At 43.8% G+C, this 26,625-nt stretch overlaps 4 protein-coding genes across 4 annotated transcripts; 2 read left to right on the top strand and 2 right to left on the bottom strand.

Annotated features, from left to right (window-relative positions):
• Window positions 1-3,728: 3,728 nt before the first annotated feature.
• Window positions 3,729-4,661, bottom strand: LOC113615340 (histone H2B type 2-E-like). The gene has a single exon (XM_027097592.1). The coding sequence runs from the start codon at window positions 4,568-4,570 to the stop codon at window positions 4,190-4,192; it is 381 nt and encodes a 126-aa protein (XP_026953393.1). The 5' UTR covers window positions 4,571-4,661; the 3' UTR covers window positions 3,729-4,189.
• Window positions 4,662-4,678: 17 nt separating this feature from the next.
• Window positions 4,679-5,418, top strand: LOC113615337 (histone H2A type 2-A). The gene has a single exon (XM_027097589.1). It carries the CDS (start codon window positions 4,921-4,923, stop codon window positions 5,311-5,313), a length of 393 nt encoding a protein of 130 aa, XP_026953390.1. The 5' UTR covers window positions 4,679-4,920; the 3' UTR covers window positions 5,314-5,418.
• Window positions 5,419-5,525: 107 nt separating this feature from the next.
• LOC113615384 (histone H3-like centromeric protein CSE4) lies at window positions 5,526-26,161 on the top strand. Its single transcript, XM_027097737.1, has 3 exons — window positions 5,526-6,920; window positions 24,552-24,623; window positions 25,679-26,161. The coding sequence occupies exons 1-3, from the start codon at window positions 6,516-6,518 to the stop codon at window positions 26,093-26,095; spliced, it is 894 nt and encodes a 297-aa protein (XP_026953538.1). The 5' UTR covers window positions 5,526-6,515; the 3' UTR covers window positions 26,096-26,161.
• On the bottom strand, window positions 18,898-20,835 carry H4C14 (H4 clustered histone 14). Its single transcript, XM_027097595.1, has one exon. The coding sequence runs from the start codon at window positions 20,810-20,812 to the stop codon at window positions 20,501-20,503; it is 312 nt and encodes a 103-aa protein (XP_026953396.1). The 5' UTR covers window positions 20,813-20,835; the 3' UTR covers window positions 18,898-20,500.
• Window positions 26,162-26,625: the final 464 nt, after the last annotated feature.

Here is a 26,625-nt window from a genome sequence, read left to right as displayed (position 1 = left end):
AGGACATTCTCCTATATAACTACAGTACCATTATTACACGCCAAAAATTTAATATTGATTCAGTAATATTAACCAATATGCAATCCATATTCAAATTTCTCCAATTGTCAAAAAAATATCCTTTAAAGCAGCGGTCCCCAACCTTTTTGGCACCAGGGACCGGTTTTGTGGAAGACAATTTTACACAGACGTGCGTGGGGGGCGGTTTCAGGCAGTAACGCGAGCCATGGGGAGCAGCAGTTGAAGCTTCCCTCGCTCGCCCGCCGCTCACCTCGTGCTGTGCGGCCCGGTTCCCAACAAGCCGTGGACCCCTACTGGTCCGCTGCCCGGGAGTTGGGGACCCCTGCTATAAAGGTGTGGCATTAATTTCCTACGGCTGTTGTAACAAATAACTATAAACTGGTGGCTTAAAACAAATTTATTCTCTTAAAGTTCTGGAGATCAGAAGCACAAAAACCAGTTTCACCAGGCAGGTCTCAAAACTGCTCTCTCCAAAGGTTCTAGGGGAGAATCCTTTTCCATGCATTTTCCAGGTTCTAGAGGAGCATTTCTTGGCTCATGGTTCCTGCCTCCATTCTCAAAGCCAGCATCCTACCATCTTCAAATTCTCTGCTTCCATCACCTTTTTCCTCCCTTGGCTTTTTTTTGCCTATCATGAGGACACTGGTGATTACATTTGGGTCCACCCAAATAATCCAGCATAATCTCCCTATCTCAAAATCACACCAGGAAAGTCCCCTTTGACCTTTAAGGTAATGTTCACAGATTCTAGGGTTTAGATGTGGACATATTTAGGAGCCCTATTCAGCCTACCCCAGCTGTTGACTACTGTTATAAGTTGAATTGTGTCCCCTCAAAAGATATGTTGAAGTCTAACTCCCCAGGGCCTTAGAATGTGGCCTTATTTGAAAATAGGGTCTTTGTAGATGTAATCAAGTTAAAATAAGGTCATTAGGGTGGGCTCTAATCCAGTATGACAGGTGTCCTTATAATAAAATGTAGAAATGCACAGGAAGAAAACTGAGACAAATGTCAGGGTTTGTCGTAAACCAAATAATACCTGGGGCTACCAGAAGCTGAAAGACAAGGAAGGATCCTGGCCAAGAGCCTTCAGAGGGACAGGGGCCTGCCAACACATTGACTTTAGACTTCTAGCCTCCAGAAATGATGACAGAATAAATTTCCGTTGTTTTAAGCCACTCAGTTTGTGGGAATTTGTTATGGCAGCCCTAAGAAACTAATGCAAACTAAAATTTTTAATAATAGAATTATTTAATTTTTAAATAAAATTTCAGATTTTTAAAAATCCTAGACTGTCCTTCATTTTAATGGCAATATTAATCTTTGGCCCTGGTCAAATATTGATTTTAAAACGTGGACATTTAGTCCAAATGTGTAGTTGGAGCACCTCTATTTTTCCTTATCTACTCTATTTGGCCTCTTTGAGATCTTCCAAGATAAAAGGTCTATCATCTTTCCTTTTATTCTGGGAAATTATTATTTCTCAAATATTTCAAGATCCAAGTAGGGCTCTGAGGCTGGCTGAACTCCATGAGTGGCTCAGCTTTCCAATTCTTCCTCTCAGCAGTTGCCCTCCTGTGGCCTACAATCATTCTTGCCTTCACACCCACATAACACTACATTCTGCTGCAGCCTCTAGAAAGCAAAGAAGATTCTTTACCAAAAGATAAGAGCAATCTACATTCCCAGTAGTTCAATTTCTGAAATGTTTGTGCTGATTAGATTGGTCTAGATTCCTGAGCTAATCAGTGTGGGAAGTGGTTAGGACTACATTTAAACCAATCATGCCAACGCTAAGAACTGTAGATAAGATCTGTTTTCTGGGAAACACATGTGGCAATGGTTCTCAAACTTGACTGCTCATTAGAGTCACCTGGGGAACTTTTTTTAAAATTCCAAGTGATGACTGTGTCCCAAATCACTTAAATCAGAATTTCTGGGGATGGCACCCAGACATCAGTATTTCTAAAAGTTCTCCAAGTACCTATGGGCAGTCAAGTTTGAGCTCCACCTACATAAGGGATTAGGTGAGCTCCTTAATGAAAATCAGCATAAAATTAGAAAAACAGAATAAGAAAAATGCTACATAGTCAATAACATACATTATAGGGCTATCAACTACTAAGTTATACTACATAAACACATACGAAATCAAATCTCAAAGAATACGTTAAGGAAACATAGAAGGAGAAATAAAGTCTAGAAGAATAAGGTGATAGCCTTCATCCCCAGTGCTGTGTTTACAGTGTGGACAAAGAATGTCTCCTGCCATTTCAGTAAGCAAAAGATGTTGTGGCCAAAAAGCCCTCAGCCACTGCAGCCGCCCCTGACGGTGCACCCTGAGGAGATTCAGGATGGAGAAAAACAAGATAATGGCCCTACATAGTTAAGGTGCATATCAAAGAAATGGTTTCAATAAGCCCAAACTCTTGTATCTTCCCATACCTAGGAAAGCACTAAAATCATTAACTTGAGATGTCTGTTTTTGTGATTACCAGTAATCTTTTGATGTTCAACTACATGTTTGGTTATTTTTTTCATCAAAAACTCCTATATATCCTGGCTCCTCCCTTACCTCTTTGGAACAGTCCCTTGGATCTGAGAGGCTGTATCCCAGGCTTAAGTCCTCAGCTAAGTCCACCGAATAAAACATACTTCTCAATTTTTAGGTTGTGCACTTTTTTAAAAAGCAGGTTCATGTTATCTTCGCTGAGTCCTAGATGCATCTCTCACACTGCCAACCCCATTTATCGAGTTGAATGTTGAATGTCAACTCCATATATTGAAGGTTCTCAATCTTAAATCAGAATTCTGGATCTCCCTTCAATGCCCCAACCTATCCCTCCTCCCAGTATTCAATCCTAATCAACAGCACCACTGTTTACGCAGTTGCTCAGGCTAAAAACCTAGGGGTTTTGCTCCTATCCACAGTACTACCTCCAAAATATAATCCTAATCGCAACATTTCTCACCATCTCCATTATTGTTACTGTTCTCCAATCCGGCATGTCTAGACTACCCAGCGGTTCTCACACTTTAGCATGCATCAGAATCACCCAGAGGGCTCGTTAACACAAATTATTAGGGTCTGAAGATTCCACCTTTAATAAATTCTCAGGTAATTCTAATACTGCTGGTCTGGAAAAGAGACTTTAATTGAGTCACTGCTCTAGCCTGCAACACTGCAATAGCCTCCCTAATTGGTTCCCTTGCTTCTACTATGGACAGTCTAGGATCTTTGATTCACCGTAGCAACCAGAGGGATCTACTTTAAGGTTAATGAGGTCCTGTTATTCATGTCCCTACAGAAAGCAATCCAAGGGTTCCCAAAGCACTGACACTAACCTCTGAAGCCAGTCTCCTCTGCATTCCCAGCTATATTGGGGCTTTTTGCTCCTCGAACATTTCAAATATTTTCCTGCTTTGGAAATTATGCATATCTTATTTCCATTGTATGGACATGTCTTTTAAATTGGGCAAGCTTTTCTAAGAGGTAATTCTCTGGGGAGAACACTATCACCGAGTATTAGGCAAGTTTTATGTGATTTGATCTAAGATGAGGCAGACAGAACCTACCAGAAGAATGGTTAATTCCTAGGTATCAAGACCAAGCTCCAATTTCCCTATTGGGCAATCTACACATAAACTGGGTACTCAGGTGCTTGTGAATGCAAGATACACAAATGCAAGGAAGTTGTTACTACTAATTGAAAGTTGAGTTATTCCTTTTTTATAAACACCGAGCACACAGTACAAAAAATTAATTACAACCACTGTTTTACCACTTGGGATGGGAACACCAGATGGTCGCACCTTTGATATTCCAACTTCACCTTGCATACCTAAGTTCATAAAAAACATCATTGAAACAGCCAGTTTCAAAAGTTCTGACAAAACGCAGCACATCTATACCCCATCAGCTTCTCCCAAACTAGGTAAGAATACTCCGTCACTTATCTGGAAGAAATGGCTGTGTTCGTACTTAACGACTGTGAATGCTATTAACGTTCACTAGGTGAGGAAACCAAACAGCAAAGTAGGACTACAAAAAACACGTGTAAAACAACATGACAGCTTCTTCCACTGAGAAGGTGGGTGGCTCTGAAAAGAGCCTTTGTAAAGTCAAGCGGCCCGGCAACTCGTGCGCGTGCCGCATCCCGGCAGGAACTCACTTGGAGCTGGTGTACTTGGTGACCGCCTTGGTGCCCTCGGACACGGCGTGCTTGGCCAGCTCGCCGGGCAGCAGCAGGCGCACGGCCGTCTGGATCTCCCGGGAGGTGATGGTCGAGCGCTTGTTGTAATGCGCCAGGCGCGACGCTTCGCCCGCGATGCGCTCGAAGATGTCGTTGACGAACGAGTTCATGATGCCCATGGCCTTGGACGAGATGCCGGTGTCCGGGTGCACTTGCTTCAGTACCTTGTACACATAGATGGAATAGCTCTCCTTGCGGCTGCGCTTGCGCTTCCTGCCGTCCTTCTTCTGGGCTTTGGTGACAGCTTTCTTCGAGCCCTTCTTGGACGCCGGGGCGGATTTTGCCGGCTCAGGCATAACGGCAAGCACGAGCTGCAGACACCACCACGAACGCAAACACAGCAGCGGCACCGCGGTTACCGCAAGCGACTCGGTACTTATAGAGGCTGTACGCAAATTAAGGTTCGGATTACGCCGCGTTGCGATTCGCGAGTTTTCAGCGGCTCTCTTGCGAGGGGGACGAGGTTATGTAAATGAGCGGATTCTGGTTGAGCTATCCTATTGGTCAGCAGGACAAAGATGTGTTTTAGCCAATCAAATTGTTCCGTAGACAAGCGCCGTTCTGCCTATAAAAGGGTGAAGCGGCGCTGTTGAGAGTGAATTTGTTAGCCGTCAAGCAGGGGTATTTTGCAGTGCCAGTGGCTGTCATGTCTGGTCGTGGCAAACAAGGAGGCAAGACTCGCGCCAAGGCCAAGTCGCGGTCGTCCCGCGCAGGTCTGCAGTTCCCGGTGGGGCGAGTGCACCGCCTGCTGCGCAAAGGCAACTACGCCGAGCGGGTGGGAGCCGGCGCGCCGGTGTACATGGCGGCAGTCCTCGAGTACCTGACCGCGGAAATCCTGGAGCTGGCGGGCAACGCGGCCCGAGACAACAAGAAGACGCGCATCATTCCTCGTCACCTGCAGTTGGCCATTCGTAATGACGAGGAGCTGAACAAGCTGTTGGGCAAAGTCACCATCGCCCAGGGCGGCGTTTTGCCGAACATTCAGGCCGTGTTGCTCCCCAAGAAGACGGAGAGCCACCACAAGGCGAAGGGCAAGTGAGGCCGGTCTCCGGAAGCCCTCCCAAGCCCCTTACCTGAAGGGGCACCTGTGAAATCAAAGGCTCTTTTCAGAGCCACCCACGTTTTCAAATAAGAGTTGTTCCAACACCTAGTTTGCTCAATTTCAGCTTTCTCAGTAGTAGACGTGCGGCCCAGGGGTACAGAGGGGGAGGGAGTGCCATTCGCCCATCCTCTGGAATCTTTGAGTACCCTACCGGTGTTATGCTTCGGTCGGTGGGTCGGTGGGTGGCGACGGGTTGTAAATCCGGGAGGTTAGTTAACTCGGGTGAAGGTAGCAAGCCTCTTGGGCGCCAGGGTCGACTCAGTTCTAAGTGCTCCGTCAGGCGACCCGCGGTGCCTTAACTCGGAGTCGGATGCCTAGTGAACAACTCTATAGTATAGTTGTTCCCCAGGCCTCTGCTGAACACTTGAGGTCTAGTACCAAGGGGACGTTACCTCTCTCACACACACGTACACGCCCCGTTCACCCCAGTCGGTTAGGGGAGCGGACAGTTTTCGGGAGTGTGGCGGACCTGGGGTTTGGCTTAAGTGAGTCGACTGTGTCAAAGGGGGAAAAAAAAGGCGCCTTCGCGGCGGAGATACAGGTCCCTACTTAGGGTTTCGGAGGCGGAATCTTGCGCCCGGAGGGGGCCGCACATAACTTTCCGAACCGAAAAGCACCGAAAGGCGGAAACAAAACAAAACAAAACCCCCCCCAACGATCCGTCATGCCAACTAAGCTAGGGGCCTCTGAGAAGGCAACAAGGCGTTCCGGGGGCGGCGGGGCGGCGGGGCCAAACAGAAGGTTGAGGTTCAATTCGGGAGCTAGAAAGCGTAGAAAGAGGGTTTCGCGGGTAGCGCGTTCCAAGGGAGCGAAGGGCTGAGGAGGAACATTCTGACACAGTTGCGCTCAAAACTAACTCTCACCCTGAAAGAAAGGAAAAACAAGCCAGGGAAAACTGTTGGCAAACTGGAAAGTAGAAAGGGAGGCGGGTGGGCGGGGGTAGGGGGGATTCTGCCCAAGCCAATCAGTGGCGCTAGGGCCGATGACGTCACAGCCAATGGACAGCCAGCGCGGGACTTTCAATTATTGATCCGCCCAATCGGGAAAAGACTGTGCCTATAAAGACCGCTGCGGCGGGCTGGATCCCGGTTCCTCTCCTTGCGCGTCGCTGCGCCGGTGAGCTCGTGTCTCGCTTCGCTATGGCCCGTACAAAGCAGACTGCCCGCAAGTCGACCGGTGGCAAGGCCCCGCGGAAGCAGCTGGCCACCAAGGCGGCCCGCAAGAGCGCGCCGGCCACCGGCGGCGTCAAGAAGCCGCACCGCTACCGGCCGGGCACCGTGGCCCTGCGGGAGATCCGGCGCTACCAGAAGTCGACCGAGCTGCTGATCCGCAAGCTGCCTTTCCAGCGGCTTGTGCGCGAGATCGCGCAGGACTTCAAGACTGATCTGCGCTTCCAGAGCTCGGCTGTGATGGCGCTGCAGGAGGCGAGCGAGGCCTATCTGGTGGGGCTGTTTGAAGACACGAACCTGTGCGCTATCCACGCCAAGCGCGTGACTATCATGCCCAAAGACATCCAGCTGGCCCGCCGCATCCGCGGGGAGCGGGCTTAAGTGTGCGCTCGGCTCGAGGTTCCATCATATCCAAAGGCTCTTTTCAGAGCCACCCACAACTGCACTTGGAAGAAGCTGTGCCACTTGGCCGTGCTCTCCCGGCGGACCCTCGCATACCCCGGGAGGAGAGGCTGTTAGAGCGGGCAGAGCCTTGGGCTCCAACAGATAGGCTAAAGAAAGGCCAGGTATCTGGCCTAGTCCCCTGCTTGCTGGCCGCCTTCTGGGGTGTCAAGATCTTTGAGTTTGGTCAGTCGGATTCTCTGGCCTGGCGAGCTTGCCGCTGCGTTCTTGGGCGCGGCCAGGGCGCCCAGTTTCGCTTCTTGGAGGCAGCCACGGGTCCTCCCGTAGGGTCGGGCTCTTCTAGGGCGTCTTCGTACTCGACCTTGGCCCAGAACTGTAATCTGTCCCGAGTGGGGGGGTGGGGGGTGCGGGGTGCGGGCTGTTAGGCCAGGCGGAGTCACTAGGGGACGCTCAGGAAGTGTCAGTAATTTGGGGCCTCACTCCCACCCTCTGCTTCTAATCAAAACCCGGGGGTTGGGTGGAAGGGTGTTTGTACAGGTCCTAAGCCCACTTTCGTGAGCTGGGCGTTAAACATATTGCTCCTTTTCTGCCGAGTTCACAGTGAGACTCACTCTACTTCTCGAAGTAATCTCTAAAAGCTTCAACCTGTGTTTGGATTCTCTTCCCAGACTTGGTAGTGTCTCTACATGTTTTATTCAGACATGTGGGAAGTCGGTCCCCAGGTTTTGGATTACTCAGCGAAAGAACAGAAGTGGGGCTCCGAGTTCAAGTTTGGGGAAGAGATCAAACAGGCAGAACATGGTCCTCCTTTGGGGAGAGGAAGTTACTCTCATTAGGAAATAGTGAGAATGGAGGCCTTAGAGATGATTCTTGTATCATTTGGGAGGTGGAAGTGCAAGGCCTCTAGTGGGCAGTGGCGTGGGGCAAGGTCTTGTAGAGCCCATCTCCACAGAGCTCAGATACAAAGGCTGTACAGGTCTTAGGTGACACCTCTTAACCTTCTCAGTCACTTATCTGAACTTGGAAAAGGCCAAGACTTATGTTTTCTGCTTTGTCTCAGCACAGTGCCAGGTTAAAAGCATTCATTATAGAGATCAGTGAGAATTCACAGAAGGGAGAGGGAAAAGGAAGGATATTTACTTTTTGTTTGTTTGTTTTTTAAACTTTAGTTATGTCTTTTGAGATGTGTCAGAAAAGGGGGGAGCAGTGTAGGGACTGCGGCCCCTCCTGCTACAGGTTGCAGTGTGTTTCTGCTCCAGGGTCACAGCAATTTCCAGAGCCTGCCTCTGGATCTCTGCCTAGACCCTTATTACCTGCTTAGGCCCCCAGTGCAGGGTGGATCCAGGGCCTGGGTCTGTACTCTGAGTTAAGAAGTAGTGAATTCAAGGGGTGTGTGGGGCACCAACTTTGCACCCGTCATCTCATGCATCCTCATGGTAAGACTTTCAGGGACATACAGACATAGGGCTCTCTGAGGTACAGCTTGAGGTTCTCTGGTGAGTGAATTGTCTAGCATCTCAGGTTCAGGAGCAGCTGAGCAGACCCCGGAAAACTGCAATTTCGTGTCAAGTGTCAGTGCTCCACATCCTCTGCCTGCCTCTGAGATCACATTGCTTTATTTTACCAGTCTGGGCACCCTTAACATCCAGGAAGTCTTTCTGTATGAATCTCAAGGGAAGTTTAGTGGCATTTCTTTTTTTTTGCGGTACACGGGCCTCTCACTTTTGTGGCCTCTCCCGTTGCAGAGCACAGGCTCCGGACGCGCAGCCTCAGTGGCCATGGCTCACAGGTCCAGCCGCTCCGTGGCATGTGGGATTTTCCCAGACCGGGGCACGAAGCCGTGTCCCCTGCATCGGCAGGCGGACTCTCAACCACTGCGCCATCAGCCCTGGCATTTTTTATATCCAGTCAGGAATAGCATAAAATTTTGTGTTCCTGTCACTGTAGAGGCCTACCCTCACAGCAATCTTTCAAATCTATTTGTTTGGGAGACCAGCATAAAAGAAGTTCATCAATGCAAGAGAACAATTTAAAATGTAAGTTTTATCATTTAATCATTTCTGTACTTAAATCATTCTCTACTCTCAGATTGAGAGTTAAAGGAAAATTAAGGGCAAGGTAAATAAATGCTTTTCCTTTAGTGATTAGGTTCTATGTGGTTAGATTTGTTTCAAGGAAAGTCTGCCCCAAACCTGGGATTTTTAGGAATAGAAAAACAGTATTTGTTCAGGTTTAATTCTGCCTTAGTGAGGGTAGTGGGGTACAGGTGCATGGGTGTGTGCAGAGAGAAACTACATGCCCTGTTGATTCTCCCTTTGCTTCCTTGGAAGAGGACTTGGCCTTCGGGTTCACACCCTCTCCTGATCATCCTTCTCCTTCTCCAGGTCCTCATCTCAGCCTTCTCATGTTCTCTTTCTCTTCCAGGCCGCATCAATATTTCTGGTTGTTTCACCCATGCTGACCTTGGCTGTTTTTTTTTTTTCTTCTCTCCTTGAAACTAAAGTGAGATCACGGCTTCCCTACTTTCCATATCTCTGCTCTCTGTCAAGTGCTCCCAAATTGGTATCTTCTGAGACCCCTGTCCTGAGCTCTACACCAATATTTCTAACTGCCTGATGGCCAGGTCCTTCTGGATGGATAATAGGCACTTCAAACTCAGCTTCTTTCCAAAACTGCATCATCTTGCTTCCCAAAGCTATTTTTTCCCTCCTATATTCCCCATCTTAACTGAAAGGCACCTTCACTCCCTCTCCCCCATCTGTTCAGGTCAGCAGTTCCTTTTTTTTCTCATTCGTCCAAATGTCATGGGTCAGCAAGTATTATCAAATCCTCTACCTGACTTTCAAGTCTATTACCCTCTCTCCATCCATCTATGGTCCCTGTCTTAACTGACACCCTCACCAGCTGTTCTAGAGGATTAAATATTCAGACTTGACTCTGCTTTGCTACGAAGCATCCACTCTGTGTGAGAGCTGTCTTTTTTAAAATGCATTTTTTTTGAGCCTGTCACTTTCATTCTTAAAAATTTTCTGCCTCCCTCTCTATTCCCTTCAGAATAAAGTTCACCTTCCTTTGCATGGCAGTCAGAGCAGTACAGGTTAATAACTGGTAGGGACTCTGGAGTTAGACAAACCTGAGTTTGAATCCTGGTCTCGCCCATATAACAGGTATCTGACTTCAGCAAGTAAATCTCTGTAGGCCTCATTTTCCCATTTGTAAAATGGGGACAACAGTATCTTGCTAATAATGTTGTTGGAAATATTAAAAGTGACAGTTCCTATAAAGTAGCTAGCACAGTGTCTGGTCCAGAATAAGTATTCAATTACTTTTAGTTACTCTATTAATAGTTATTAAATTTAAAAATCCCAATAAAAATTATTTTAATACACATCTAGTTCCTGGTATTTCCCAGAGCCTCCCCAGGTTTCAGGTGCACTGCCAACTGAACAGAAGGTTCTAGCCCCTCAGAACAACTGCAATCCCCAAGTATACAATGTCTTCACACACTCCATTTCTTCTCTCCAGAATGTCCTCCCCTTTTTAGGTAACCCTGAGAATCCCTGCTCATCCTTTCTTCCCTTTCTCCTCTTTGCTTTTATCTCTTTAGGCCCTCTTCCTTGCTTCTCCCTCATCCTATCCTAACACCCCTTCCTATTCCCTACTCTTGGCATTAGGCTGGCATCATTCCTCAGGGTGAGGACTGGTCCTTGTTCATTTCTGTGGCACCAGCACCCAAGCAGTGCCTGGAACACCATAGGTGGTCAAGAAATGCTTGATGAGGGACCAATTCTCCTGGTCTTCAACTCTTTGTCTTATATGAGGGAGCTGAGCAGAAGATGCTCCCAGTTCTTGGAGTACTTGAAGTTACAGATCAAGAGCTGGCCTGGACTGGATATCTGGGAAGAACTTCCAAAGTCCTTGGGGGGGTCCCAGAACATGGGAGCAGGAAACTGTCTGTGGGCAGGATGCCTGGAAAGCCCAGGTATCCCTTGCCCATGAATGGCCACAGTCCCAGACAGCCTGCTCCTGGTGACAGGAACTGAGAGAAGAGTTCACTGAGCTACATTCCCGCCAGTGCCCCCAGTCTGTTCCTGAATGCAGAGCATCTGGGGAGGAGTGTCTGTTTCTATACCCACAAAGATATCAGATTCAGCCCTACTGACAGGATTTTTGGGGATATGGTATGGGATTGGGATGTGGTCAGGAGCAGAGAGTGAAGTATGTATAAAGAGCAGAAAGAAGGGGAGGAAGGATAGTAGAGGAGAGAAAGGGGTTGGGAAACAGAAGTCTAGGGTCCTCACTGCAATGAACTGGGGCTGATACCTGAGACCCCTTACAGCATAGGGCCAGGGCTCCTGACCCTTAACCAGGAAAAGACTGCAAAGAGAAAAGACTGCAATCTCCATTTCCTCATATGTAAAGCAGGATCCAATTGCACCCACTTCAGGATTGCTGTGAGGATGAAAAGAGATAATACAGCCCATACAAAGTGCTTGGAACAGAACCTTACATATGGTCATAAATCAATATTAGTAGCATCATTAATATCAGTGATGTAAATATTAGTGACATTAATGTGAATTGATGTAAGTCACAGTTATAATCATGTCATAGAAAAAAGAATGACAGGCACACACACATACAAATTGGTGAATAATTTTCAACACACAGCCAGCTTCTAGACTGTGCGCCCCAGGAAGTAAGAATACCCAGATCCCTAGATGGCTTATGGCTCATCTTTCACTCTCATTCAATTTCACAGTATCCCAGGATGGGAAGAAGGGCGTTTTAAATTTCTGTTGAATAGCTGAAGAAACTAAAGCTGCTGAGGGAGAGACACCTGGGAACGTGGGTCATACAGCTGGAAGACAGCAGATGTGGAACTTGAGCCTGGGTCTTGTGTTTTCTTTTTGTATTAGATTCATTGTGTCAGAAGAAAAACACACACACAATAATTACACGTAGAGATACACTATCACTATATATGTATAGTAGCTCTGATTTCTTCTGACTCCAAACTATAGAAAGATATAATTTTATATTACTACCTGCTGCACATTCACACATATCTAAAAAATTGAAACAACTTATACAAAAGGATATTTTTTTGGTTTGGGATGCACCTTGATATTTTCAACCCTATTCTGTTTCATTAATAAAAGATACTGGTTCCCATTCTCTAAATTGATTTTATCACCTGCTCATGGGTTACAACCTGCAACTGAAAAACACCGCAGTAGAGAAAATTACAAAGAATAAAGTAAACTCATCACTCAAATTAAAAAATTCTTACTGTTTTGTTCAACAAGAAGCCTGGCTGGGACTTCCCTGGTGGCCCGGTGGGTAAAACTCCGTGCTCCCAATGCAAGGGGTCTGGGTTAGATTCCTGGTTGGGGAAATAGATTCCCACATGCATGCTGCAACTAAGAGTCCCCATGCTGCAACTAAAAAGGTCCTGAATGCCACAACTAAGACTCGGTGCAGCCTAAATAAATAAATAAATAAATAAACAAGAAGCCTGGCAACTGTTCATAGCTGGAGGCATGTATATGAGTTTGCAGAAATGGGAACCAGGTCCTTAGGCTCTGTGAGAAGACATGCACTATAATGAAGGCGAGCCGTGGTAGGCAGTGGAGAAAGGTGCAGATGAATTATCTGGAAGGTCAGAGGGAAAGGTCAGTTTTAACCGAGGGATCCACGGAGCTCTTCTTGTAGGACAACTTGAGGTGGGGTTCAAGAGAAAGACAAGGAGAATTGTGAGTGGTGGCTGGTCCACAGGGTCCAAGGCCAGAAATGGGAAATGACTTTTCAGGGGTGGGATTTTGAGGCCGGCTTATTGGGGGTCTTGAATGCCAAACTGGGGGGGGGGGTAAATTTTACTCTGTAAACAGTGTAGGGGGAGGGATTATAGAAGAGGAAACAACAAAATTAACATACATATGTAGAGATGCTCATAAATACTAGTAATCAGAGAAAGGCAAATTAAAGCAATAATGAGATAATCACTTTATACTCGATACTCTGGCCAGTCATGGAAAGTTGAATAATGCTAAGGGTTGGCCAGGATGGAGGACTTAGGTGGTTGGTGCTCAGCTGGTGGGGTGTGACCTGGGGCAGCCATTCTGGAGAGCAGCCTGGTACTTCTTAGGCCAATTAAGGTTACACATCATGGGAACCAGCAGCTCTGTTTGTACGTATTCATCCAAAAGAAATTCTCACACAGGTCTATCAGAGACCATGACAAGAATGATGGAACATCAGAAACAATGTGGGCATTCATCACTGGAAGAGTTGATAGAGAAAATGTGGTAGACACACTCCATGGAGCGCTCTGCAGCAGTAAGAGACAGCGGATTATATGGAAACATAACAATAAGGACAGATCTTAAAAACATAGTTCTGAGAGAAATAAGGAAATGAGATCTAATAGAATATTATTTATGAAAATTTTAAAAATTAACAGATTTTGCAATCACACATAGAAATTAAAAGATACTTTAAACATAGTAGAATGGTTTTCTGTGGGGGGTGATGGGGAAAAGATAGGGAAATGGGGACAAGAGAGTAAGAAAAGTGGGGAACGCCCAAACGGGGCAATGCCTTAAGCAGGTGGGTAACATAATCAGGGCTGTGTACACAGAGGATTAATCCATAGTGGGGGTGCAAAAGGAGTCAGAAGTGAGCAGCGGCCAAATCCCAGGCCTCAGGGGTGTAGCAGATGAGAGGTGCTGAGCGTGAGGAGAACAAGGCAAGCAGCCACAGCAATGGACTGGAGGGAAAGTTTTGATGTTATTGCAGGTAGAAGATCGCCTGAACCTGGATGGGGATAGAAGGAGGTGGTTATGGCAAAAAGTAATCAAAGGTGTCTTGAGACCTTCCTGCCTGAGCGACTGGGAGGATGAGGCCACCATCACAGGAATAGGCAGGCTGGGATGGGTAGCTGCTGAAGCGTTCAGGCCACACTGGGTCAGAGCTGGCACCAGGCAGAAGCAAGTGGCCATGTCCTTCCGGCAACTGGGATTGTGGATCGGAAGGCGGAGCTAGAGACCGGCTGGATTTTCCTATCTGCCCAGAGGAGCTAGAGGAACCAGTGGGAGTGCCTGGGAAGAGCTTATAGGGAGATCAAAGAAGGGGCCTCTCAGGAATCTACACCACTTAGAGGTCTGGTGGGGAAGGGAAGATAGAGTAGAGTTTTGTCCTAAAAGCAGAGGAAAAATATCATGAGGACATTGGATCTGATGATTTCTTGGGTCTTTTCCAGAATCAACATTATATGGTTCTATTAAATAAATGTAGCAAATGTATTAAAGATCCTCAGATTATTTGGGGTTTTCAAATTTTAGGCAAATATTTTAGTAAGATTCAGGAGCATCGTAATGTATCAGAGAATGCCAAGTTATTTAAACTGCATGAACGTCAGTTTCTTGCTTTGAAAATGGGGATAACTACCTTTTGGGGTTGTTCTGAAGATTTGTAAACTATGCAAACAATATAAATGGTACATAGTAGGTATTCAATAAATGGGAACTATTACTCATTATTCTCTTGTTTAAAAGTTAATTCAGGGACTTCCCTGGTGGCACAGTGGTTTAAGAATCCACCTGCCAATGCAGGGGACATGGGTTCGAGCCCTGGTCCGGGAAGATCCCACATGCCACAGAGCAACTAAGCCCGTGCGCCACAGCTACTGAGCCTGCGCTCTAGAGCCCGTGAACCACATCCACTGAACCCTCGCGCCACAACTACTGGAGACCATGCCCAGAGCCCATGCTCCACAAAGAGAGAAGCCACCGCAATGAGAAGCACGCCCACTGCAACGAAGAGTAGCCCCCACTTGCCACAACCAGAGGAAGCCCGCGCGCAGCAAGGAAGACCCAACGCAGACATAAATTAATTAATTAAAAGTAACTAAATTAAAAAAAATAAAAATTAATTCAAATCAAAGAGTGGTACCTAAATTCAACGCCAATGGCCACTTCATGGTTAGAGAAACCAGAGGTTACTGTGCCTCCTTCCATCTCCATCTATTTTTCTCCTTCAATCTTGCTGCCACTATTCTTGTCCAGGGCCCTATAAGGTTTGCAACAGCCTCCTAACTCATTTCAATTTCTAATTCTCTGTCCCCTTCAGTCCACCTTGCACACCTCAGCCAGACTAACCTTCCCAAAATATCACTCTCAACTTGCTCAAGAATCAACAGAGATCTCCAGGCTCTATTCTACTGTGTCTAATCTCCTCTGCCTGATTTCAAGGTTCTCCAAGATTCATCTCTTTAGGGTGTGGTGAGCCCAGCTGAGAAGCAGACCTATCATCAGGCATCATTAACTAAAAAAAAAAAAAGACTGGTATGGAAAATCACCCAGAGGATTGCCTGCTGAATAATAGACATATGTGTAGTGAATTCTTTTCCTTTTCAATTCATAAAACTCTATTTTTTAAGATTTAACTAAGATTTATTGTCTGCCATGTGCCAGGCACTATGCTAGCCATCTTGAGATGGTTTATCCCCCTTCCTATATTTTGAAAACATTGAGTGTTTTTTATAATAAAGACTTACAAAGGAAAGACAAAGTGGCTCATAATCCTACTCTCTAGATTACTTCTGTTGATACACACACACACACACACACACACACACACACACATACACACACTAAAAGTGATACTTTACTTGAGAGAGAATCCAACAGTATAGAAAGGAATAAAATGAAAAGTAAAATCCTCCTCTTCCCAGTCTCCTACTTTATTTCCTCTTCATAATGGTAATAACTGTTACAGATTTCTAATATGTACTTCCAGAAAAATGTTCTATTTATTTACCAATACAGTTCTATTTATTTACCAATATTCTTTTAAGACAATTTACACAGAAGACACACTATCCTGCCCTTTGTTTTCTTTTTCCTTAAAAATATATTTTATCTATAAGTGAAATATATAAGTGAAAAAAGTATATATATATATATATTTTTTTAATATAAAAGTGAAAAAAGCAAGGGGCATGACCTTGAGATATATATATATGAAGTCCTTCTATCTCAACCCTTACAGATATAAAAGTGCGTCTGAATCAATCTGCTTTATTCTTTTTAAAGGATGCACAGCTTTCACATAATGGATATTTCTTAATTTATTTACTCAGACTCATATTAATTAATATTTAAGTATTTTCCAGATTTTTACCACTAAAAACACTGTTACAACTTATTATCCTTGTGCATATAATTGGGGTACATTTTCAGTATATCTGAAGGGTTTTTTTTGATAGGTATTGCTAAACTGTAAGCTTCCAATCTAAAAGTTTTGGTACAACTGACTCTGGACATTAGCAATTAAATTTGGTCAATTTGTTATTTAGTTCTGAATCTCACGGTCCCTCTTAGACAGGATGAGCAAAATGTTAAGTGTTTCCTGATCTTGCAAAGTTTCTTTCTTAAGGCCGTGGGCTCTCTCCGACCAATCAGAATCCCTGCTCAGGGCTAAACTTTGTGAACTCACGATTGAATTTTCCTCAGTCAGGTTTTGATTTTGGATTTGTGTTTCTTTGATTGATTTTTCCCCCTCTTCTCTTCCTTTGCTACTTGGATTTTGTGTTTAATGGTTGGGAAGTTATTGCATTCAGTCTTATTGCATTGTGAGGTGGTAGAAAGGAAATGAAGGGCTGGTGGCCACTCGTATGAGAAAATTGAACTTTGGCAAAATTAAGATTTGCCATGGTTCATATAGCCCAGACTATCTTCCTATCTATCTATGTATCATCTATCTATGTATCATCTATCTATCTATCTATATGTTCTGATTGTCTGGGGTGGGGGGAATTGTACATTCTTATTTTAAGACAACCAAACAATTCAAAATGTTCAACGAATATAACAAAAACCAACATCCATAAATCACTCAAATTTTTGTGAACATTCTTCCTGATAATTCTCTATACATCCATACATATTTATATATACTAGTAATATTGTGCATTAAGGATAATTCTATCCTTTTGGCTCAAGTAGAGAAATAACATGTTCATCAATAGATAGAATATAAAGCTCAGAGTAAAAGGTTTCAAAGGAAGCAAATAAGAATGTTGTGAAAGATGACAGGAGCATCCAGTCTTCTAGAGCATAATGCTGCTATTCAGAGAAACAGGGAGCCTGGAAAGGAAAGGTAAGACTTCACACTGGTCCATTGTGAAGTCTGATTAGCCAGTGGGACACTTAAGTGCCTCTATGACCATGGTAATGGAAGTAGACATGCAGACCGGGCAAGAATCATTTGTATACATATATCCTAGTGGAAGTCTTGAATTCACCCAGGAAAGGAAAGACTTGGCAGCCAGGGCTGGCTTACAGAGAGTATTTGAGACACTCAGGGGTAGAAATGGGAAGGAAATTATTTTATTAGCAAATCAGAGCATTGGGACTTCCCTGGCGGTCCAGTGGTTAAGACTCTGTGTTCCCAATGCAGGGGACACGGGTTCAATCCCTGGTAGGGGAATTGAGATCCCACATGCCCCGCAGCACGGCCAAATAAGATAAAATTAAAAAACAAACAAGCAAAACAAAAAAGCAAATCAGAGCATTAATTCCTCACTGTTACAGATAGTTAAGAACAACAACAAAAAAGCCATTTATTAACACAAAAATACGCATAATGCATATACTGTAATTTGGCAATATTCACAGGCTGGATATGGCTAACAGAGGATTCGGTCATGTCCTATTATAATAGTATTTAGTGGAGTAGACGAGGTGGGAACAGGGATCACTATTAAAATCACTGTAAAGAAGATGTATAATTGATGGTTAAAGGACAAGATCTTGGAGAAATTTAGGAATAAATAAAAGAAACATATCCACTGATTACAAAATTCAATACTGTCAAAAACACAAACCAGTAGAGAGCAAACGTATGGACAGCAAGGGGGGAAAGCGGCGGGGGTGGGGTGGTGGTGTGATGAACTGGGAGATTGGGATTGACATGTATACACTAATATGTATAAAATGGATAACTAATAAGAACCTGCTGTATAAAAGAATAAATAAAATAATATTCCAAAAAAACCCCACAAACCAATAATATTTAGTAAAACAAGCTAACTACATTTTTTATTCATACTTCTTTTTTGCCCCAAATGCTTTTAGGAAATAAGCTATTTTAACTTTTTCCTCCTGTAATATTTTGTCCTACAAAATTTTATTAGGATCATTCACCTAATGTTTTTCTTTTCCATCAAAGAAAGCAAAATTTAACATTATGGTAAAAAATTAGGGTAATATATACTCAGATTCTAAATATTTTTGTTTGATTTAAAGAAAAACTGTTACCTAGATCAGTCATTCTCAAACTTTAATGTGTTTCAGAATCAACTGAAAGGTTTCTTAAAATACAAATTGCTAGGTCTCATCTCCCAGAGTTTCTCATGCAATAGGTCTGGAGTGAGTCCAAGATTTTGCATTTCTAACAAGTCCCAGGTGATCTGATGTTCCTAGACTAGAGACCACACTTTGAGAACCACTAGTTTAGATAATGGACATGTTCTCCCACCCCCTTCCTTTATTCTTTGGTTTCTTTTCAAACTTTTGATATCTCCTTCTCCAGAGTATCTCAGTGAGGATCAGATATATTCAATCTGCATTGCCTTTAAAGTTAAAAAAAAAAAAAATCACAGTGATATTTGAAATACAAATGCCATCAGTTGCAGTTGAGATTTTAATCTAAAGGGACGACGAAACATCTTGACCATTGAATCCTCTTATTTATTTCTCACTTGGACATCTTCACAAATGTTATTCTTGCCTCTCACCCCCTGATCCTCCCCCTCCCCTTTACTGTATCTCTTAATAGGATACCAGGCATTTAGTTCCTTCTTTTTTTTTTTTTTTAATATTTATTTATTTATTTGGCTGTGCCGGGTCTTAGTTGCAGCACGTGGGATCTAGTTCCCTGACCAGGGATCGAACCCAGACCCCCTGCATTGGAGCGCCGAGTCTTAACCATTGGACCACCAGGGAAGTCTGTCAGTTCCTTCTTAACAGTCTGACACAAGCCCCACCTCCACACCCAAGCTTGCTCATTTCCCATCAGCCAGTGACTTCTGTAGTGTTAAGACTCCTATAGTAATCATCGGCTACGTTTCTCATCATACCGAATATGTGCCACCATGTACTTTTGGGCTGTGTATGTTAGTATGTATGCATGTATATGTATGTATTTATGTATTATTTTTATCCCCTATTCTGATAATAAGCTATTACAGGCAAGTCTCACATGCTTTGACTTTCTGGCATCTCCATTGCTAAGCACCATGTTTTAAACCTAGCTCACCAAGCGTTTGATGCTAATGAGAGCTGCCAAGTGTGGAGACCAATAATGCAATAGCTGGCTTATCTTTGGGGAGCTGACAGAATTTCTTCTGTAGAATTTTTTCTTGGCTACATACAAGCCAAATGTAGCTGTAAAATCATAAGCCTAGATAGAACACTAAAAAAAATCTTTTCCTTGCAAATGTAATAGCTGCAAAACTATAATTAGGTTTAAGGACCAGAGGCGTGGATCTACATTTCAATTCAAATCAAGGCGATTTAGAAGTGATAGTACAGAGAATGGCTTCACATATATATATAAAAAGGAGAATTTACTTTTGCCTTGTCAAAAATTAAATTGTGCTTTCTGTATTGATGGTGGGTATGTTTCTGCCGGTCTCTTACTCTAGGCTACAACAGGCCCTAATGGAAAAGTCACATACCCGAACTGTTTCTTGAAGTCTTGCTTTCACATTAAGGTTATATAGTTTGCTCAGATTTTATATAAGGTTCATACTTAGTTGCTTCTGCATTTGTCTCTTTGTAATGTTATCACTGAAAGACAAACCTCATAAACTAAATTCTCCCTTAAATGTAGCGTACGCGTGCACGCACAGGCACTACTCTCGGCAGATAATTGTGAGGGGCCTTTAACACCAAAAACACAGGAAACTAAAAATACTTTCCATACACTAGCCAGATAATTTCCAGATGTACTTAAGTATTGTATTAATGAGCTCATCGCTGGTCTAACAACCTATATTTGTTTCAGTTTTGAATGGTTGGTGGCTGGATTTGGTTTTGCTAGTGCTTTTGCACCTTTCCAATTGAGCAGACTGTAATGACACAATAACCCAACGTGCACACAGCATTAAGCCACCCAGCCCACCTCCTCACTGTAGACCTGGTAAGTGAAACCCACACACACCACTTTCCAGTCTGGTCCAACGATTACAAATGATACACGCCCAAAAGCAAACTGAAAAATCCTTTAAATCTGGAGCACGTATAGCCTCTCAGGCTAGGAAAAATTGACGCAGGCAAGTGAAAGGCAGCTTTTGGTAAGTGACTCGGGTTTTCAGGGCTGTTAACACTTTTGGGCATCGGTACCTCCTAGACTCCTGATCCCACTACTAACCAGCCCCCAAATTCAAAGTTACCTATACTTCAGGCAGGTGTCTAGCTCTTCTGATGACTGGGTGGTTGGCCCTAAAAAGGGCCTTTGAGATTGTCACGTAGCACAGAAGCTGCAGCTTAGCCTCCGAAGCCATACAGGGTGCGTCCCTGCCGTTTGAGCGCGTACACCACGTCCATGGCAGTGACCGTCTTGCGCTTGGCGTGCTCCGTGTAGGTGACCGCGTCCCGAATGACATTCTCCAGGAACACCTTCAACACACCTCGGGTCTCTTCGTAAATGAGGCCGGAGATGCGCTTGACTCCCCCGCGCCGAGCAAGACGCCGGATGGCGGGCTTGGTGATACCTTGGATGTTATCTCTCAAAACCTTGCGGTGGCGCTTAGCGCCACCCTTGCCCAGGCCTTTGCCGCCCTTCCCTCTTCCAGACATAGCGAACGAGATCTGAAAACACCTTTGAGACAAGCAAGGTCGGCTTTTTCCCCTGATATACAAGAGTAGCGGACCAGATTGAAAACCGAAAGCGCGCGGGCGGGAAGCTGTCTAAATGGGCCCAACCCCCCTCGACATTTCGTCATTTCTTTTCTGCTGTTTCCCTATCCCTCCTTCACCCTCCACAGTTCCCTTCAACGGACTCTCACCGTTTATTTTTATTTATTTATTTAACGTATTTATTTTTGAAGTATAGTTGATTTACAATTTTATATCAGTTTCAAGTGTATCGACAGCGATTCAATATTTTTATAAATTAGACTCCGTTTAGGTATTATAAAATACCAGTTACATTCTCTGTGCGGTACGATATATTCTTCTAGCTTATTTATTTTATATATAGTAGTTTGTAACTCTTAATCCCCTAACTCTTATATTGCCCCTCCCCTCTCGGACTCCAATCTTTTAAAAGATCTATTTGCCAGAGTCCCCGGGAGAATTCGGATCCCAGCTTCCGGATCCCGTCGCTGTTTTCGCCTCTCTCTCCCTGTGTGCCCCCAGAAGGCATTAAATTTAGGCTAGGAAGAAAGGAATAGTGGAGATGACCAAATCAAATGGAATCCAGAAACGGAAAGGAGAACAGAGCACCAGCGCCGTGTACAACACCGACAGAAGGATCCCAGGCTTCGGAACCACGGTTACATAAAACTGCAGCAAAGGCGGTTGCCACAATTAGACTGACAGACCCAGTAGGCGATCTCAAGAGCAGCGGCACCTTGGATGTGCGTGGAGGCGGAAGCAGGGAGAGCGCCGTAATTCCCGAGTCTCGTCTCTGTTTTGTTGATATGAGGCATGGAATTTCACCTCATCTAGGAGAAATCAGATCCTAGGAAAATTGGTCTGTATACTGCAAGACTTCTAACATGGAGGTCAGTGAATCCAACTCACTGTCATGCAAAGCTCTGCTGAAAGAAGCAATATATATAGAAAGAAGACTGAAGAGCCTCTGTACCTCCGTTTCTACAGATCCTCTAAATCCGACCCTTGTTTTCAGCCAGAATTCAGTGCCCAAATTGAGGCCCTACATGGAGCTAGCAAAGTTCGCTGGATTGGGTTTCACAAGAGGACATCTGCTCCATATTGAGAGTCATTACCAGAAACTTCCTTATGAAATCGGGATTCTACTGATAACACATTCATTACCAGGGCCTTCTGTAGAATACAGGAAGAGATATGGTTTCTGCGTCAGAAATAATTGTTTTTTTCTGAGACATTATTATTTTTTTGATATTTAAAAAAAATAACAACGACAACAAAAAACAACTTATGTTCCTTCTTTCAGCTCTCCTTTAGCTCAACCTGCTATATGCTAATGAATCTTAAATCTCTATCTTTATCCAAACTTCTAGGCTCCAGACATGTAGATTCTCCTGGGGGTTCTTTAGTCATTTTAAACTCAAAATCTCCCAAAATCAAAATGTTTAAACTTAAAATCTCCAAGGTATGACTCTCGTGGGGGCTGAGGGAATATATTCTCCTCCCCCCACCCCATAAGAATGGGGTTCTCTCTCCGCTCTTTGGATGGTGCCACCTTGCATCACATGCCTAAATCAACACCCTGGAATTCACAATAGATGTTGAAGGGTAGTAGCATATGCCACCCCAAAACATGACTGTAGGAATCCAGGACATGCTACCTCAAAATATGCTGCTTTGGTGTATTGATTATTTTGAGCCGTAATACTTTGAAAAACAGCAAATGCAAGGACAGACTTTCTTTGAACTCCCCTTATCTGCCTAAAGACAGATCCTTGGAAAGGAACCCAATTGACAGAAATCCCGGCCCCAGGTGGTTTCATCAACCAGGGAAGATTAACTCTTGTTACAGGAGAGGAGACTAGAAGTCAACACCAAACTCAAACTTTGTCACAAACTATCATACCTCCCATCTATTCTACGGGTCCGTTCATCTTTCCTAAAAATCATTTACTCTCCCTAAGAGGCCTACCTGACCCCTCTTTCCTGTTAATCTGTCTTTGTTAATTTTCAGACCCAGCCAGGGACCCTAAGGGGGTCAAGGAAAAATTTTCCTCCCCTACACAACCCCTCACTGTACAGTACAGGCAGTAGTGTTAAGGACTGGTAGAAAAGAGGAAGTGTTTATCAATGAGTAGGATGTTGGGGGAATGAGTTTAGTTCAGAATGGGGTAAGAAAAAAATCTCAAAATCATGGCTTCTCAATTTGGTCTGGGGCTGCAAGCTACTCAAAATGAAAGGGAAGCAGGCACATGGCCTGACTAACCCACAAACCAAAGATTCAGTCTCAAAATGGGATAATTGAAGCCCTGGCAGTGCTTGAAGTCAAAAACTAAACACAAACTGCCTTCCTGAAACATATATTTTAATTTAGTTCATTACTTTTGTATTAAAAAGAAACACATGCGCACACAAAACATTATATGCCTAATAATTCACTTACTAACATTTTCTCTTGCCTGTTTATTCCCTATGGTAAAATTTAAGCTTCTCATCCCTGTTTTCTTCCCCTCGTCAGTACTAAATAGTGAAATTTCAGTGCTGTCTCAAAACTGCAGATTCTTATTATTTCTGATGAAAGAAACTTCAGAAGTATTAAAGGAGAAAAATAGTCCCTCTTCCTCACAGCTGCAGCAAAGCAGAGGTTCTTCTTTATTATAAACTTGCTTCTGATAAAGTGGTGTATTGAGAATGCTCACAGGAGTATCACTCTATTGTCCAATGTGGAGAATAGGTGAAGTTGAACTAATATGAATCAGAATTCTGTTATTAAAGACGACTTCTAAGGCAACCATATATGAGATTGTTATATTCAGAGAAATGTTACCTATGACCCATAATGATATACTATTCTGATTATCTTATTTGATTTGTTGCCCTGGAGTTAATATTTAAATTGGCATCACTGTTCTTGAGTAGAAATTCTTATTCAATTTCTTTATTAAGCCAGAGGAAGACTCTTGGAATTTTCTTATTCTCTACATTATAAAGGTAATATAAGTCCCATTACTGTTAGATTCTATATAAATAGCTTGAGAATCTTTTTCTTGTTTAAATGAACACATCCATACAGCTTGGCCAAGAGTGCATACATTAAAGGAAAAAAAAAAAAAGAACATTTCAAAGAAATGTGTCATTTGGTTGGGCAGCTTTGGGCTGTCATCGACACCTGCCCTGGGGTAGTTTCCTCTTCTGGTGGGAATAGTTCAGTTGAGTAATTCGATCGTATGTTGTGAAGAGTCTTCAGTGCTTTAAAATATACCCCAAGCCTGATGAAACTGGAAATCCATTATAATTTCATTCTTTTGCTTTAGAATATTACGCAGGCCTTGTTGCTTATCCAGGATGAGCCATAACTTCTCTGAGACTCAGTTTATTTATCTGTAAAATGAGGAAAATAACATCTATTTCACAGAGTTGGGATTAAATGAGATAGTGTATGTAGAGACTTTTACAATACTGAGTAGTGCTCTGTATATGTAAGACATTATTACAAAACCACCACAGGAGGGGGTAACAGTTGTTCACATCAGCTACACTTTTGTGCTGACAGTTTAGCTCTTCTCCCTAGAGCAGGAGATTGCTGCTGCCTAAGGAGACTTCTAATATGAATCAGAATTCTCTTATTAAAGGTGACTTCTAAGGCAGCCATACATCACAGATTGTTATAAAGATAAGTTTCTACCTTGTGTTTAACGTTCAGGAAATCCTTTCAAAATCACTTTTATTTTATTTTGACTTCAGGAAGATGGTCATTCATACTGACACCATAGAGGTAAGTTTTGAGCCTCTTGGGGCTGCTTTTGTTCTCAGGCTTGAGTTTTTATAAGATTTGGATGCAATAATTTTTTTTAATCAAATAAGCATACGAGTAAAAGTTTTTATGTCAGTTATTACAATTTAAAGCATTGGTAACCTTACATAACTGCTGTTTTATTACATGTAATTTTCCGAGAAATTCTTCAAAGCATATGAAATAAAAGGCAAAGGATCTTCTATTTCCTTACCGAGAATAGAAAAGATATGAAACTTTAAGCGTTAGAAAACACTTTATTGAAGAAAATATGCTAGCAACTCAGTAATCAAGGAAAAATTTATTTGCTTTGACACTTTAAATTTAAATCTGACTGATAAGCAACTTTATTTAAAACTCTTCACCATTGTAAAGGAGAAATTAATATTTCTGGTCTTATCGTCCGTTACTTAAAGCGTTCCATCTATAGGACCAAATTAGCCATTGATGGATTGAGGAGGAGGAAACCGCATTCCAAGGGGAAAAGGCTGAAGGCTCTACTCTGTAAATTGGTACCAGTCAGCACACAGCTTTGGCGGAGATCCGAATCAGGTAAACGTTAAGTTTAGTTTTTGGTTCCTTCAACCACATATTTTGTTGAACCTCAGTCATAATGTAACTCTGACTTGCTTAGCTCGGTGTCAGAAGCTAAATAAATGTTAGCTATGGGAGAGGAGTTACAGTAACTAGTAAGTGGAAATGCAGGCTGAAACCTAGGGCATGCTTGCATTTCGAAAGAACCTGCTAATATATAAATCCCAAGCGTGTAAAAACACTTTATAAATTGCTCTTACAAACGTTACAGCAGTTTAAAGAAAAGGTCTGAAAAGAAATATCTGTGATCGATAAGATTATAGAAAAGTACTGGAAGGGGGAGGTTATAAAAGATTAGCATAACAATCTTCTGCGCAATAAATAGGATTGATTTCTAGCCAATGAGATTACACTTTCGGAAATTCCTAGTTTTTCTGGCCCAATCAAGACGAGGCTATGTCTATAAATAAGACTGCCTACGGACTGGTGAGTAAAATCAGTGAGCTATCATGGCGCGTACAAAGCAGACTGCCCGGAAGTCGACTGGTGGCAAGGCCCCGCGGAAGCAGTTGGCCACCAAGGCGGCCCGCAAGAGCGCGCCGGCCACTGGCGGCGTCAAGAAGCCGCACCGCTACCGGCCGGGCACCGTGGCCCTGCGGGAGATCCGGCGCTACCAGAAGTCGACCGAGCTGCTGATCCGCAAGCTGCCTTTCCAGCGGCTTGTGCGCGAGATCGCGCAGGACTTCAAGACTGATCTGCGCTTCCAGAGCTCGGCTGTGATGGCGCTGCAGGAGGCGAGCGAGGCCTATCTGGTGGGGCTGTTTGAAGACACGAACTTGTGCGCTATCCACGCCAAGCGCGTGACCATCATGCCCAAAGACATCCAGCTGGCCCGCCGCATCCGCGGGGAGCGGGCTTAAGGCACACGTTTTAAACTAGACGATTTAAAGGCTCTTTTCAGAGCCACCCACGTTTTCATAAAGAGCAGCTGTTTTCATAAAGAGCGCCCACGTTTTTATGAAGAGCAACAGGAACTCACTAGCTTTAAGCTTGGTGAGTTCCTAATGCACAAGTGTTAAGGGTAAAGTGGATCGGGGCGTCTCGCACGTGTTGGGTGGTGAGGTTATGGAATTAAGGCAGACAGACGCTAGAGGGACCACCAGAGGCAAGGTCTGGGTCGTGTCGGTCAAGTACTGCTTTTATCTCCTGGCTTGATTTCTTAGTCCAGAGCGCCAACCTTGCTAAACTTCGCAAGAGGATAGAATATGTTCTACCAGTCGTTTGTAACGCGTTCCAAAGTGCTAGTACAAAACGTTAGCACAAATCTGAATACTGAAATTAAATGACACTCTAGAAGGCCGTCATTATGTGATAACTGTTGGGATGGCAATCTGGGTTTTCAGCCCGATTGTACAGTTACTAGAACTAGGCCGGATGTTAGATAAAATCC

This window comes from Aethalodelphis obliquidens, unplaced genomic scaffold (genome assembly GCF_003676395.1).
Source record: "Aethalodelphis obliquidens isolate GAN/ISIS:26980383/991018 unplaced genomic scaffold, ASM367639v1 scaffold116, whole genome shotgun sequence".
In the NCBI taxonomy this organism is placed as follows: domain Eukaryota; kingdom Metazoa; phylum Chordata; class Mammalia; order Artiodactyla; family Delphinidae; genus Aethalodelphis; species Aethalodelphis obliquidens.
This window is presented reverse-complemented; position numbering and strand designations above follow the sequence as displayed.